The sequence below is a fragment of the Cryptomeria japonica genome, chromosome 4, assembly GCF_030272615.1.
Source record: "Cryptomeria japonica chromosome 4, Sugi_1.0, whole genome shotgun sequence".
In the NCBI taxonomy this organism is placed as follows: Eukaryota; Viridiplantae; Streptophyta; class Pinopsida; order Cupressales; family Cupressaceae; genus Cryptomeria; species Cryptomeria japonica.
This window is the reverse complement of record NC_081408.1, coordinates 341,187,606-341,204,703: the sequence shown is the minus strand read 5'-3', so window position 1 is coordinate 341,204,703 and position 17,098 is coordinate 341,187,606. Positions and strand designations below refer to the sequence as shown.

Here is a 17,098-nt window from a genome sequence, read left to right as displayed (position 1 = left end):
ATTCATGGTGAATCTCTTATGTTCAAACTACTTGTGCTTAGCTGATTGTTAAGTGCTTTGTGTGGTCAAATGAATTCTTATATGAACTTAACTTCAATTACTATTCAATCATTGATATGCATTCAAGTAATGATGTCTATGTTTGTTGATAGTAATTTAAAAATCATTTAATTTCCTTAGAAGATTGCATTAGCCTTTGTGGAGTTGTTCTTGTATGTCAAAACAAAGACTAGTAGAGTTTCATCAAACATCATCCTTCGTCTTTGCATTGTTAGACATAATTTAATATCTCTTGACCCTTTAACTTTTGCATTTTTTTTTATCAATCATTCTTTAGTAATAGTAAGAGAGCCATATTGCAAATCATTTGAAAAGCATTCCTTGAAACCAAGTTATATCTCTTAAGAAACATATACGCAAGGCCCCTTGGATTATCAGCAATCACATCAACCAATTGAGCTATCCACACGTCAAGACCTGACTATAGAAACCTTAGTCATTTTGGTTGATCATATAATTCAGCATCCACGAAGATTTTTATCAAGAGAGGATAGAATACTTTTGGTCTTTTGTTGTGTTAGAGGTGCATAAAAACACATCAACAGGGACCAAGGGCTTAGATTTGGGGATGGCAATGTAAATATATATAGTACTTGAAAACTTAATTATGAAACACTGTACAAGGAAATGGCAAATGAAACTTTGAAATAGTAAACTTACAAAACACCAATATATTATAATTCATAATGATGCCACATTCAAAATTGAAATACTATTGGCCCAGTGCTCAATGCTTCTAATCATCCCCAAAGTCCATGCCAAAGTTCTCATCACTCAAATTATTGGATGCTTTGAGGTCAATCTTCTCCAAACCAATACCAACTAACCCAATTTGTGTTGCATCATCATCAAATTGTTCTAGCTCCTTTGGCTCTACATTCCATCTGGCTGTTGGGCTCTCCTTGTATGTAAGTCTATTGCAGTCAATGAGATCTGAGTCACTATGTATAGCTACAAGCTTCTTTGCCAACCTAGAGGTAATTCTATTCCTCTTAATAGAGTGGATGGAGCTATATGTAGACCAGGCACTCATAGTAGCATAAGAGTGAGAACATAGGACAATAGATGAATGGCTACTATGGTTGTCAAAGAATGAGGCTTATGCATTGTCCACCATGGAATTGGGTCCTCCTATGTCATAGTCTCCCCATCTATGTAAGATCCCTGTCTAATTGTGACTTTAAATTTTCAGTTTTGGGTCATATGCATTCCGTCAAACAATTTGTATGCAAAGTCTGTTCTGAGTTTTTTCCGAGTTCTTTTGTCTGATTTGCAGTTGAGTTTAATGCCAAATATCAAATAGAATATATAGAATGTAAAGCAAAGTACATGAACAATTATAGTAGTAAAGAAGACCACTCTTATTGCTTTAAATCAGTCAGAATTCATACATGGACAATTCTGATAAAATGATTCAGACATTCATATCCCTCAATAATCATATTCTTAATTGCAAGAATGGTTTAGAATATGTATTTCACATACCCGGAGGTTGTGCACAAGTAAGGACTGCATACGAGCCATAATCACCTTATCACTGCTTTTATTGATCTGATTTTTAATATGGCAGCATTCTGTTTTTTTTCTGGGTTTGCAAGCTCACTGAATACCACATCTAGGGAGTTCTGGAATGATGCATAATTGCAGGGAAATAAGCTGAAGAATGTAGGAGACTATAGGGTAGTGAAACAAACCAAATCAGCTCCAACAAATCTGATATCCCTGTTATCGACACTGTTCATGGCACTGGATCATCACTGTTCACGGTACTGTAGCTACACTATTCACGACACTTTTCACATTACTATTCATGCCACCTTCAATCTGCATCATAGCTTCTTATTTGAACCAAAACTTCCACCATTAAGTTCAGCAGCAAACTCTGAAGATGAGTTCACCTCTCATGGAAAGTTGGGGTTTTGTCCTTGGAAAACCAGTCACTGATTCTCAGCAACAATGGAGAAATAGCTTCAATATAATATTCCCATAACATGCTCTTCAATGAAGACTAAGTTTGTTTATAAAGACTTCCCAACCTCTAAGTGAACCTCCACGCTTAATGTGGGATAAATCGTCCTTTATTTTGTAATTCCTCCTTATGAAGTAGCTTCTCGAACAAGCTGGAGAGCTTTATTAAATAAAATGACTTTTTATTGTCATTTTATAAAGTCACTTTATGAAAACAACTTAAATACTCTTTAACCCCCTTTACGTCATCATATCATAATGTCATTTAATATAATGAATATTATTAAAGTTAAACTTGATTTAACTTTAATAATTTAACTTAAATCATTAAACCCAGGATAATTGCCAATATCAACTCGGGAATAATCCATCCACTTTCCAAATATAGATATGATGCCAAGTGATCACCTCGGTGACTTACTATAAATAGTAAGTACGAGCAAAACATCCACATGACTTACTAAAAATAGGAAGTGTGAATCAACATGTCCTGAATAATCTCTAGAAGGCTCACCACAAATAAAATTGGATACCGAGTTGGAATGATATTGAAATAAGCACTAAAATTTGGTTACATTACAATCTATCTTGGCTTCATTGGGATATCCCCTAAGAGTGGCAAATTTTGTCCACTCAATATGTGAATGGTAGTGTCATCATTAACACTGTGCATCTTCTGAATAAAATTCATGAATCACTTTGTCCTCAACATCCTCAATAAGTGTAACTGTACTAAGCCTTTGCTTATAACAATTTGTGTTGAATGCATAGGCAACTACGTGTAAAGAAGTGTTATGCTTCTCCCACCTTTGCTGAATGATTTGTTGATTATATTCATGATAGGATTGCAATGTGGGGTCTTTCTCTTGTACAATGGCCTTCATTTGGCCAAGCATACTATTAACACATTCATGCACATCTCTAAGGCTAGGTGCATTACCATACACATATTAGGTTTTCCTCAATTTTTTTCCCAATGCGTAATTTATTCTATTCATAAATTCGGAGATGTTTCCAAATAAGGTAACTACAAGATCATTATGTTTGGGCATGGTTTACCAAACTTTATGCCACGAGGTTAGACATGTGACTTTTAGAGCACTTGGAGAGAGGTATCTTAAATGTAGAGGTAGGCTGGCTTTAGGAGAGATTACTAGAGTATTGACCACTTCTTTACTCTTGATCCATTATTAAGGAGGCTCGTCGTTGATCTTCCAAAGTCCTTTGCGTTTTTATAGACCTCAAGAAGTCATTTGACTTAGTTCCAAGTCACTTGATTTTTGAGAATTGCATAGTGTTAGCAATCCAGATTCTCTCATCACTACTACTTGAAGGCTTTACGAGATAGATACTGGATAGTTCAATACTTCTCATGGAATTTTTGACTTGTGAAGAGTACCATTAAGATCAAGTAGGGATGCCCTTTCTCACCAACCCTCTTCAACATTTGCATTGATGAGTTTCTTCAAGAACATATTAACATGATGATGTTTGTCTTTTACATTGCGTGGTTATAGCTATACTACTTTTGTTGATGGTATTCTGCTCTCATTTTGTGGAAGTCCTAAAATGTTAGCTTGATGCTCTTGTCCATTTCTATGAGCTTTGCCAATTTGTTGTCAACCTTCATAAAACTAAGGTCATGATTTTTGACATCTCCTAGTGCTCTGTTTTTAGACTCTAACTCCTTTACAAAGGGGAACCTTTGGAGATCACATCAACATACACCTACTTGGGGTTCCCATTTTTGATCTATCCTTTAGCATGGATCTCGCCTCTCAATCATGTAGCATTCTCTAATTCTTTAATGTGAAAAGTAAGTGAATTTAAGTGAATGTAAAGTAGAAATTGCAAGGAAATATGCATATGATTTTTTTTTGCATTGAATTAACTTTTTATCACGTAATGACAATGTACAAAGAATCACATGAATAACTGGAAATGCTATGAAATCTCTAAGTATGAATCTAACAAATACAATTCTTTGAATAACAACGTATATTCCAATTAAGCATTGAAATAGTCTACTATTTTTCTGAATGAGTGAGCTATAACACAAGCCTCGGGGTGAATTTGCAGATGGAGAGCATCACTCGATTGTTTCTCCTCCAACCACAAACCTGGCAGTCGCCTGCACACCTTCCTACTGGAAGTGGCCCTACCTTTCATGAGGGTACAAACATGGGAATGGGTCAAGGTTGCCATATGAGCTTGGTGTTGTATCCTATATACTTCTAGTTGGTCACATAACTATAGATTCTTGCTAACTATGCATGACTCATTGACTAGCCACTAGACTATGTATCTAGACACGGTGAACTAACTAGACACAAGTAGACCTTTGTGCCACCTTGGCCAAAGATTTTAATATTTTACACTTACATGAAGTGCAGTCATCTGCTCACCCACCCTTACTTGACTTGGGTACTTCAGACATACTATAGTTTTCAACTTATCGACTTAATCAAACAAGGTTGCCATGGCCCCTTTGGTCATGCATACTCACATACTAATCTTGGCAACTGCCACTAGTTTCCATGATAGGAATAGATAAGAAATATGTAAACTCATCTTTATATTATACTTGACATTCAAGTTGAGAGGCGTGAAACTTCTCACTCCTCACTCTATTGTGACTAAGTGAATTTAAACTGACATTTAAATAATTAGGCTTTACTCATCAATTCTCTAAGAGCCTAAATGGCTGCTTCTAGCCATAACTTGTTTCAGCTTAAAGCTCCATGAGACTCTTATGAAATTTATTAAAAAGACCCTTCAAGGTAACAAAAACATGCGTCTTAATTAAGAAAGGCATTATTGGTATACAGCTCTCTTGCTGTTTTCTTAGTCTTATTTCAGTTTCTTAGGAGTTCATATCTTAATACATTATTATAATCCCATAGATTCCCATACAACCATATGTGAGCATAAAGAACAGTCCTTGTTCTTATATGCTTACATATGATTTATGATAAACTATGAGTGTACTTGAACACGCATAGTGGACTATATACAAGTCATACTTGCATAAACCTAGGAACAAGTATTTTACAATGCCTCTGTTCTTTAAGAACTTTTCAAGACTGAAAGACAATCGTAAGTACAACTATTGTTTACTCAAGAACCTTGCAAGATTGAGAATAATCTTTATAACAAACTACTGCATCAAAAGAGGACTTTCTTAAAGACAAGACTGTCTATTTAGTAACCTTCGAGTCGTACTGCTCATATTAAGGCAGTCTAAATTGGATTACTTGCTCTGGATAGGTTATATGGTAACAGTAATAAATTCCACACTTTTTTTTTTATTTCTATGTATTTATAGCTAATGCAGATACAACATTCGATAGAAGGAGCTCATGCTCCCTATCTAAGGTTTGTAATAATAAAAATACAACTCATTTCTGAATATTTCCTATGATAGAATACAATGAAATTCTCAAGATTCATTTTAAAGGTGAAGTACAACAACAGTATTAAGTAGAGAAACTCATGCCTGTAAGTCAAGCATTTTCGGCTTTAAGAAGGAAAATTTGCAAAGTTCTCTTTTCAAGCTCCTCAAGAAAGTCGAGCTATTTCAAGTTTTATCTGTTAGCCCAACTGATATATATGAAGATGTCTATTGCCCTCCAATAAAACAAGTAATTTCAAACTACCAAGTTATAACCCACCAAAACTCTCTTCGCTACTTTTCCCCCATATCATCAAGCAGAAAAATTGCTCAAAAGAATGACTTCCATATTATTATTCTCTCCCTCAAGAAACAGTTAAGGGTTAGTGAGTTATCGCTCACAATTAATAAGATAATTCGGTTCCATTCGACCTAAAACAAAGGATTCACAAGTACATCTTTCAGATTGGATTTCAAAGGTTTCAGCGGCATAAGATTCCACCCTAGCCAATATAGTGTGATTCAGTTGGAGTCACAAATAGTGCAGAAATGGAAAATTTGTGGTTTTCTGCAAGTTTTAGGTATTTAGTGTGTGCATTAAAAAAATAAATAAACAAATAATAAATTTTTCTTTTCGATTAAGAGGTTATAGGGGCAAGGTGTATACAAAAAATAAATAAAGAAAATAATATATTTTATTCATGTTGAGATGGTAAAGAAATATTGATGTTATTTATTGCTCCTGAGTTCTACCCCAATCATTCCATGTCATCACCTCCAGCGATAAGAACAAGGGGTCGATTGCATTATGAATAATTTCTTTGCTTCCATCACAACATACACGAGGGAGTCAATACATGATTTGAACTTCCGTACACCACCTCTCTGAGTGTTGTACATATCCCTAAGGAGGAATTGAAGCTTGGAAAGGTTTGAAGGTTTTGAAAATTCTAGTCCATCCCTTATTTGGAGTCAACACAGCCCAAAGACAAGTATTAAGAGTGAAGTGATGAATGCTGAAGGGTCAAAGGGTCTTTTGAGACTCCTACATGGCTTCTAGTAGGCCCATATTGGCTGGCACAGTTTCCTTGAAGAGAATCACAACTTATATTAGCTGCTATCAACACATTTGATCTTGCTGTACCAAGTTGGAAAGAAGCCATACAGTTCAAGGATGGACAAAGACAGCTCTTGGTTGGTGTTTGGTCATTCGGCATTTCAGGTCAGGACATAGGGATTTGTAATACTGTTGATTTAATAAAAATGCATCTTCTGTTATGAAAGTTTGTAATGTCCCCAATTTTTAAGGTGACCTTTATTTAAGTTGATTTTTATTAAGTTATCAAAATAGAAATAAAATATTCATACGATGACTTAATATTAATTAATTTAATTAAATAACAAAAATAATATTATAAGGTCACTTTATTTATTTAAGTTCTCTAGTTGGCCTGATCTTCTAGATGTTTCTTGGAGGGCTTTATAAGGAGGTGTTGGGGTTGTAGCAAGGGCATGCTGGCATTTGATAACGACATGATTTCTGGAGACAAAAACCTTTAGGAGTTTGATAGAAGGGCTGGACGAAAACCTAGTTCTTCATAAGGAGTGGATTCATGAGGGAGTTTACATTTGAGCCAAATTTGTGAAGTCTCCTTTGGAGACAAATTTACAGTAATAAGGGCTTTACAAGTTATAAAGGATCAATATTATTTCAAGATGGATTGCTTTTATATTTTCATTGCTAGAGTCGAAGTCATATTGAATCTAAATTAAAGGACTTTTTATATTGGTGAGCTGGTTGTCTGCCTGCTCGATTGAATTGCAAACACAATATTACTAAGGCAGTGCGGGAGGTGCCTAAGTGCTAGCCTAGTGGAGAGAGGGGGACACATAGCATGACACATATTTGTTAATCTTCCACAAATTTAATCAAAGGTTTCTAAGTATCAGAGTTTCCATAACTTCCGGTGGATAATACTTCACTTGGTGCGAGAGTTTCATGCCTGTGGGTAAGAAAGAGACAAATAATATAAGCTATCAATGCTAGCGAATATTGACAAATGATATAAGCTGCGGATTACTATACATTTGATGGTAGCTTCAATAATTATTTGAAGTCAGTTAGTGTTCCACTTTGGCGGATTAATACTATCTTTGATCGTGAATAATTGAAGGTTCGTCTCTACTATTTATCGGGGGAGTTTGTCTTCTTCTTTTGGGCCTAACTCCAGTAACCTTGGCACGTGATTGGAGTGACATATATTTTTGAGTCCATAATTCCCTTTCATGCCTCATACAAAGGTATTGAGCAACGGAGATATTGTGAAAAGTGACTTTCGTCTTGGTTGACTCCAGGTGCAATGAAGAGTAGGATGTCTCACATCGATTGAGACTATATGATTCCACGTAAGAAGGAACTGTGCAGGTGTATATACTTGAGCTGGTGCATTGAGTTTGTGTATGGAAGAAATCATAGTTTCAGCTAGTCCAGTCAGGAGCTGTTTGAGTTAGAGGCTTACACATATTGTGGAATAGCTGCAAAGGGGTATAATAACAAGATTGGCAACTTCCAAAGCCAATGAATTGGTTGTACCTGTATCGTTATTCTGATGTAAATTTGTCCGAATCTGGAATCTTGTATTTCTGAATTTCACCTTAATTTCACTGATAGACTCCAGGTGCAATGAAGAGTAGGATGTCTCACATCGATTGAGACTATATGATTCCACGTAAGAAGGAACTGTGCAGGTGTATATACTTGAGCTGGTGCATTGAGTTTGTGTATGGAAGAAATCATAGTTTCAGCTAGTCCAGTCAGGAGCTGTTTGAGTTAGAGGCTTACACATATTGTGGAATAGCTGCAAAGGGGTATAATAACAAGATTGGCAACTTCCAAAGCCAATGAATTGGTTGTACCTGTATCGTTATTCTGATGTAAATTTGTCCGAATCTGGAATCTTGTATTTCTGAATTTCACCTTAATTTCACTGATAATAAAATCAAGGATATTGGTGTTCCAAACTGCTGGGTGCTTGATTTGCATTAAGTTTGAAAGTCAAATTGTTTTGCATTGTATGAAGTTTGAATGTATGTTAATCCTGGAAGGAAATAGAAAATTCTGTTGAAAGTAAGCCAGGGATATTACAAATTTTGAGTTATTACTTTTGTAACAACAGTTAAGAAAGTAACAGAGAGATTTATTGTGATTGTGTTTTTACACAATATTGTGGTATCAACGACGATGAATTCTATGTGAGTTTTGGAAACAACTTTTATGCTGATTCCTTACAACATCAATTTAAGAAAAGTTGGAAACCACTTCAGACCAATTTGTTACAAACTGTTTGATGAAATATCTGTGTGTTAAAAATTGTGAAATTTTGGGTTTGATAAAGAATATCTTGGTAGGGGTTCTAACATGATTTGTTATTGTGCTTAACAATGTTTTGGTTTTAAAATTTCTCTTGTAAAGAGGAGTACCTCAACATGCCTTTTCTTTATACAGGTGCACCCTTGTACAAGCAAAATCTGTCATCTAGTTTTGAAAGAAAATCACCTTTACCCAACATGCATGCACTTGCCAATGCAAATCTGTTTTCAACTTTGGAAGTCAATTCCTTATAAAGGCACTCTCTTGAGTATGAATCTCACAATTTAGAATTTGAATCCCTTCTTCTTGTGTTAGTCATTTTTTTCATTTTGAGATTGGAAATCAAATTCCTTTATTGATGTGTGCACTGTACAATGTAACTTGAGAATCTTATTTTGAAAAACTATTTCCCTCATACAAGTGTACACTTATATATGTAATGTCCCCATTTTTAGCAATATTGATTTGTGAGCATTTGCGCACTTTTTGAGTTTTCCCTTATGCAGCTCCAAACTTCTTGGGGTGCTTTAGGTTGGTTAGTAACTTAGTAGTGACTTTGATTTATGGTAATGAGCTTAGTTGGTTGTGTGGAGTGTCATGACACTTCTAGTAGTGTCATCTGACATTTGGGGTGTTCTCCAAATTTCTTGGAGAGTCCGTGTATTTATAGTTAGTCATCTGATTGGCTCCAATCATCATTCCAAATCTTCAATATCATGCCGTTGTAATTAGGATTTGATTCCGATGCTGTTTTAGTGCTTTCTGCAACTCGAGTAAATTAATTTAAATATTCACTTAAGTTACTAATGTTAAATGACAACTTTATTGTAATACCTTGTTAAACTGGTGAAAAGAGAACTCAAAAGTGGACGCCTAGGAGGGATAAGGGGGGTCCTTTGTACATGAAATGTTATTATTATTTCAAAAATGTCTTTTTGACTGGAAATTAAAATATTATAAATTTAAATTGTATTTTTCCCTTCAAAAAGTTATACAAGGAGGTGTTGGGGGTCATTTAGAAGATAGACTAATGAATGATATTTTTATGCTTCTGGATTGAACCTAGAGTTTTTCCTAATCTTCTGAGGATGATAATGCTCTAAAGATTTCTAGTTTTGAGGACGAAAACACCCTTAGCTAGATTTTTGTGATTTTATTCCAGAAGCACCTTTGCTACAGATTGGAAGCTTCAATGGTTTTGCAATCATGGGTATTTTTGATATTTTATGAGTTGTAGAGTTTGAGTTGCAGATTTTGTATATTTTGTCGAAGATTTGTTGAAGTTGAAGGGAGTTCAAACGAGTTCACCTTGTATTGGTTGTACATTCCATGCTCGGGCCGTACCTCTCTTGTTGGATGTAAATGGCAGTATCATTTTTCGAGTTTGAATTTCATTCTGTTTGGAGACGCCATTATATTTGTTCTTGTGGGCTGTACAAATCATATGAAGCAGGTTTGATGATATTGGAGGCCGTACAATTTACCCTTGCTGGCCGTACAACCTTCTTAAGATTGGCGTGGAAGTTCTAGGATGAAGTTCTTAGTCTTTGGAGCTTCTGTCATTCAATTTGGTGGTGCCTTGGTCCTCCCTGATATTTCCAGGCCATTTTGAATTGGACAAACAGAGTTTTGATGAGTTATGAATTTTATGCTTGTGACCCCATGATTGAAGTTAGTACCAGTCTGATGAAATCTCTTCCCAGCAAGCTATGATGATGTTTTAGAGCTGATTTGATATGGTGTATCAGATTTACATCATTTGGTTGTGAAGGGAGTGAGGTTTGAAGAGTTTTTTTTGAGTGTTCTCTTGCTGTTCTATCTGTTACAATGTATTTTCAAACCCTTTCCAAACCTGTACTAGCAAATATCCTTCACCCCAATATATTACCCTAGATTAATTAGGGTTGCATCCCACCCCTTTATTATTCTTGATGGCGCATCTCTAGATGGGTGGGATATAGAAGTTCAAACCAATAGCGAAAAAACAGCGGAATTCGATTCCGATGTGACCTATCCTTCTGTTATTGAGGTATATTGTTTTTTTTTTGAAGCTGGGTAGTTATTTCATGATTTTGGGGTACCATTGGAGGTGATTCCACACTTTATTTCTCATATCAGCACATGTATCAACATTATTATCTCTATCAACATTTTTTGACAGCAGATATATCACTAGATTGGTATGATTATGTTTTGAAAAGCAACAGAAAATACTGAGAGGGGGGGGGGGGGAGGGGGAAGGGGTGAATCAGTATTTTAAAAACATTCAATACTTCCAACCTCATACAATAAACTGCATACAGAAGACAAATGCAAGAACTCAATTTTTTCACCTCGAAACCCCTTTTGGGTAAAACACCACGGCAATTCAAAAGCTATTTATTAACAATTGGGCACCAACCCAAAATACAGATGTGAGCACCAACCCACTGAGAGCACCAACTCCCCTTGAAGCATCAACTTCCAACAGCTGAAGCAACAACCTCAAATAGAGCACCAACTCAGTAATACACTCTAATCACAATACATCAATTAGCAACTCAATCTCCTTTAATCACTAAAAAATATATAAAATTCAGATCATCAGCTTCAGTGAACAGCAACAGGATTATGTATAGCTTCCAACATGTGAGATCCTACTTACATTCCTCCAACCCGATATCTTTCTCCGATAACATGTGATTATGAATTTCAAAAACAGAACGTGCCATCTCTGAGGGTACCTTTAATGCTCAGATACTGGTTCTTGGGGAAAAGGGCTGGGTCCGGGTCCTGGACCCGGGAGAACCAAGGCCCATGGGTTCCCAAAGAACGGGGCCCACAGGTCATAAAAGTAAAAAAAAGTATAAACAAACTTGAATCAGTTTGAAACTTGAATATTATCTTTTTTGCAAATTATGAATTTGATATTATATTTATGATATATGAATATCAGATTATTTATAGGCATTGACAATTATGGATTTATGATTTATCTGTTATCATTTATGTATCATTGTATGGGAAAGTTACATTGTATGTTTGAACTATGAACATATATAGTTTTGATGTTTGAACATATATATATATATATATATATATATATATATATATATACGGACGTACCCGTACCCGTACCCAAGGTGTTTTTGTTTTTTTGCCGAATCCGTGAATCCTTATCCATATCCGTACCCGAATCGGTAACTTAGCTTTTATGTGGTAATACCATGTTCTTTAATAGAGCCTCACACTTCTTTTATCTGAGTCTTCTTTCCTTCACACAAACTACCACTCGCTTCGATCTCTGTCTTCATTTGTTCACACTAACCACCACTCAGGTTCTTCAGCTTGTGTCTTCTATTGTTTACAAAAACCACTTCTCACTTTCTTCGACCCATCTTTTTACCTAACACATGCATCTCTTTCTGTTTCTTCAACCTGAAAACAAAGCTTCCCTTTACATCTCCCAACAAAATCTCATAGAGTAGACAGTTTTCAAGTATATTTGTCAACTATGACCCCGTAGCATCTCCATTAACTCCCACAGCAACTCCTAATCAGTATCGATAATAAGACGTCTTTAATATTTCTGTCCATACACAGCAGTTACAATTCCTTCTTTCAGCAGCCTGACAGGTAATGTTTAATGGAGATTACAACACCTCATCAAAGATACACAAAATGAAATTCTGCCATCCAACACACTCTGCACACCAACTAGCAATATTCTCACACAATAAAACGCAGCCCACCAAACGTATTTCAAAAATATTTTCTGAAAAATACAAAACAAACGTTCACAGCTGCATGCATGTTTTTTAATCTTTAGTGTGTGTTTTAAAAAGAAATGACAAGTGAAAAAAAGACTCGAAAGAAAGCTTTGCAAAGAAACAAAATGATTTTGACTTTCGAATAATCACAAAATCGGTGTATAATCAACTTCCAATGCCCATCAAACCAAATATGTGTCCAAGCAAGGTTTAATACCATGATAAATTTGTGTACCGAAACCTTTTAACGCCTCAAAAGATATGATGATTAACGTTACATTTCTGACAAAAAAGAATGATTCAGATTACAGCAGCTGTCATGTACCCCACCATACGCTACAGTCCCTTCCCAACTTTAGCGTACATACTTGAATAAAGGAGGATGAAAACAATTCTTTAGAAACCATATTTTTGAAAACTCAATCAATAATGTGGCACAAGATCTGACTTGGCACAAGTCAGCAAACAAATAGCCAGCTGATGCGCAAGCAACCAGCTTAAGCACACACATAGGCTGCTCAACTAGATAGGTAGGTAGTTGAAGCACACTGACAAGCAGCTGAAGTAGACACCCAGGTAGCTCAAGCAAACATCCAACCAGCTCAAGAAAGCAAACAACCAGCTCAAGCAAGCATCCAACCAGCTCAAGCAAGCAAGCAACCAGCTCAAGCAGACAAGTAGGCAGCTCAACATTTCATTCCAATTCTCAAACTAACTTCAAATGAGTTATTATGAGAAATGCAGTATGAAATCCAAAGCAATAGGAATCATAAAGTGAGAAAAGACACTTGACAATGATTTTGATACAAGTTTTGGTTTGGAGAAACCCAAAAAGGGGAAAAGTTCTAGTTGGGTGAGTAAATATTCTCATCACATTAACCAGTCAAGTACAATGAATATGAATGAATGCCGATCTTAAGAGGGCCTTTATAGCTCTTTGACAAATAACAAGTGTGATTTTTCGAAGTTGTGCTCAAAATTATGTTCTTCTCCAGGATCTTCGGATTGCTTTCTTCAAAAACCTGTTCATGCCTCCTAAATGTGTTCAACTGATAGAAATGAATCTCCAATTCAAAATTGTCTTGAATTGGACTCATTGACTTGATTGGATTAAAAATTGATGTTTCGATTGTAATTAGGATCCATTTTTGGATTATTATTTTCAAGTTAAGCTAATTGGTCACATATGGAGTTATTTTGAAATGAAAACTGATTTTCTAATTATTGTTTAGTTTTCATGTGTTGAACATATTCTATTTATTGTTCCCTGTTAGCTGATTGGTCTCTTGTTTGGTTATATAGTATAAACAATTTCTCTTTTATTTAATCATTTTAACCTAAATATTGTATACAGTTCATGCGCAACATATTGAAACTAATCTATGCATGGAAACTTGTCATTTATTAAATCTGGATTGAGATGAAATGGAAACTTTTTCTGTTTTTATTCTAATTGTATAAATCTTGGAAGCATCCTCAGACAAGTCATAATCTGTTTATGGTGCTATGGTGGTTGTTTCTTGTAGATGGTGGACCACCAGTGGAACAGGACAAGACCAACAAAGAAGAGTCTCGAAAAAAGTCACGGAAGAAAGAAAATAAAACAGAAACGAGGGTCACAGTTTCTGCACAAAATGGTGATTTGAATCATGTCACAGAAGTTCAGAGATTGGATGCCTCTAATGTTGTTGCAGATATAGAATCAAACTTGCTACAAGATCAGAATCATGAAAATAAAGTGACAACAACAGAAGCAAATTCTGGGTTAACTGAAGAGAATGTGGGTCAATTTCTGTACTTAGAGGGTGTGGAGTATATGATGTGGTGTACATATGATGTACATTTTTATGCATCTTTTGCATTGCTGGATCTCTTTCCAAAGATTGAGCTTAATATACAGCGTGAGTTTGCAAAGGCTGTTTTGATTGAAGACAATACAAAAACTAAATTTCTAGCTGAAGGTAATTGGGGAATTAGAAAGGTAAAAGGTGCTGTACCTCACGATTTGGGATTACATGATCCTTGGCTTGAAATAAATGCATACAATATACATGATACAAGCCAGTGGAAGGATCTGAACTCAAAGTTTGTGCTTCAGGTGTACAGGGATCTGGTTGCAACTAATGACTTGTCATTTGGCAAAGATGTCTGGCCTGCTGTCTGTGCTGCTATGGAATACATGCAGAAGTTTGATCGGGATGGTGATGGCCTCATTGAGAATGATGGATTTCCTGACCAGACATACGATACTTGGACAGTACATGGTGTTAGTGCATATTGTGGAGGTCTATGGATTTCTGCACTTCAAGCTGCTGCAGCAATGGCAGATAAATTGGGCCACAAAGAGTCTGCAGAAAAATATAGGATTGAATTTCAAAAGGCTAAGGTAGCATACGAGAAGAAACTTTGGAATGGCTCATATTTTAATTATGACAGTGGGACCAGTAGCAACAGCAACTCAATTCAGGCAGATCAGTTGGCCGGACAATGGTATTCATGGGCATCAGGCCTACCTGCAATTTTTGACAATTCGAAAATACGAAGTTCTCTGCAGAAAATATATGATTTCAATGTTATGAAAATTGGAGGAGGACGGATGGGTGCTGTGAATGGCATGCATCCAAATGGAAAAGTGGATGAAACATGCATGCAATCTCGAGAGATTTGGACAGGTGTAACATATGGTGTTGCAGCAGCTATGCTTCATGCAGGAATGGAACATCAGGCATTCAATACTGCTGAGGGAATTTTCTATACAGGCTGGTCAGAAGATGGTTTTGGGTAAGATGGATTTACATTGTAGCACACCCTATTTCAATTGCTTATTAATCACACCTTGAATGTTTGATTTAAAAAGCTTAAAACTTTAGTTAACTAAATTAATATTCTACAGCTTTTCAACAAAATAAACAATGCTGTTGAAGAAAGATTTTATTTTATGTGCATATCAACTATTCGTCAAATAAAACAATTTCTTCTTTTTCTGACGGACTTTCTGCACATTTTTTGTTGACATACTTCTTGGTCTTTATTTTTTTTCACTCTGGAAAAGTTTTAATGACTTATTTGTGCCTTTTCCAAGCATTCTTTAATAGTGGACACAAATACCTTGAGTTAAAACTACTTGTTTTTAGCAGGTAAGTGTTAAAGAAATACAGCATTTAAAGCTGTCCTACGGTACTAGGATGATTGTAATTGACAAGAACTGAATAAACAAAATTTGAACATAAACACGACAACAAACATAGAAATTAACTCTGCACAGAAAAAGAACAAATTTTTCATTTCAATGAGCAAATTCAACTTCTTCAACTTTCAAGTATGTTTGTCATAGCTCATGTTTGTTTCTACCATAGGAATTATTTTAATTTATTATTATAATGTCACTGTTATTCAAGCTTTCAAACAATTGGATTGCAGATTAGTTTGCCCAACCATCAACGGACTGGCATATGGACATTTTCTTCCCAGTTCATATTGCCAAAGAAGTAACTGCCTAGATATGGGATTCCAGTAACCTCTAAGCTTCAAATATGAAAATGTTTAATGTAATTAGAATAAGCAATGTTTAAATACTTGATGTAGAGGTGCATTATCTCAAATATTTTCAGACAAATTCCGAGTTATATTATATACAGATATCTTCAAAAGCATTTACGTTCATATTTTTCATTCAATGGATTTGGAAAATACAAGGGCATGCTTAAAAATTCCTGATATTTAGAAAAACAGTTACAAAATAAAAGGTGCATTCACCAATACAAAAATAATGCAATGGCCCTAAGAGCAAGTAATTTAGACAAATATTGTTTTAAATATGTTCCCTAGAGGAAACAAAAAATATAAATTATCAATTAATGCATTTTCACCAATGCTATGTCCAGTAGCATTGTGGAGGTAGTGGTTTGTATTGAGAGGGCCTTAAGAACTATCCTTGCTGGTTGTAGGCAGTTCTATTCTCTCTGTGAGTTCTGTTGGTGTACGTTTTATCATCTACCAAACATTAGAATAAGATACCCAAAGGTATTCTATCCTCTCCTGAAAAATCACTGCTGATTCCAAGGTCTATATGTGCAAACAAGCGACTTTAGTGGGATAGCTACTTGGGTAGTTGTTGATGTGTTTTTCATGCACATGCGAACACATAATAAAATACCTAAAGGTACCTTATCCTCTCTTGACCAAAGTTTCCCGACTGCTGAAGATCTCGCCGAAGGATCAGTCGAGGCAACTCCAAGGTTCTTGTATGTAGGTTCTCTACTCGTGGATAAGCTCTTTGTGGTATGATGTGATTTTGCTGGAATCACAAGGGGACTTACACTTGATGACTAAACGTCTGATTTGCTGGAATCACGAGTCCTATTTACTAACTGGAAGACAAACAAATGGCAAAAGATGCAAGGTTCAGGAAGTCTACTCTACTACCTAGAATGCGAGAAGATGGATGAATGACTAGGTGGAGTCCTACTGGGCTGGGTCTCACCATCAGGCTTGACAATTCGACACCAGCTCAATGTGATCTTCTAAGGGGTGCTTCCAATATGTTCAAATCGTACACCA

General features: G+C 35.7%; 1 protein-coding gene across 3 annotated transcripts in view; it reads left to right on the top strand.

Moving 5' to 3' along the window:
* The window catches only part of LOC131063605 (uncharacterized), a 137,533-nt gene that overhangs the window by 93,618 nt on the left and 26,817 nt on the right, over positions 1-17,098 (top strand). For all 3 annotated transcript variants that reach the window (XM_057997481.2, XM_057997480.2, XM_059219818.1), the window contains one exon: positions 14,065-15,319. In XM_057997481.2, the coding sequence (XP_057853464.2) occupies positions 14,065-15,319 (1,255 nt within the window). The remainder of the gene's footprint in view (positions 1-14,064; positions 15,320-17,098) is intronic.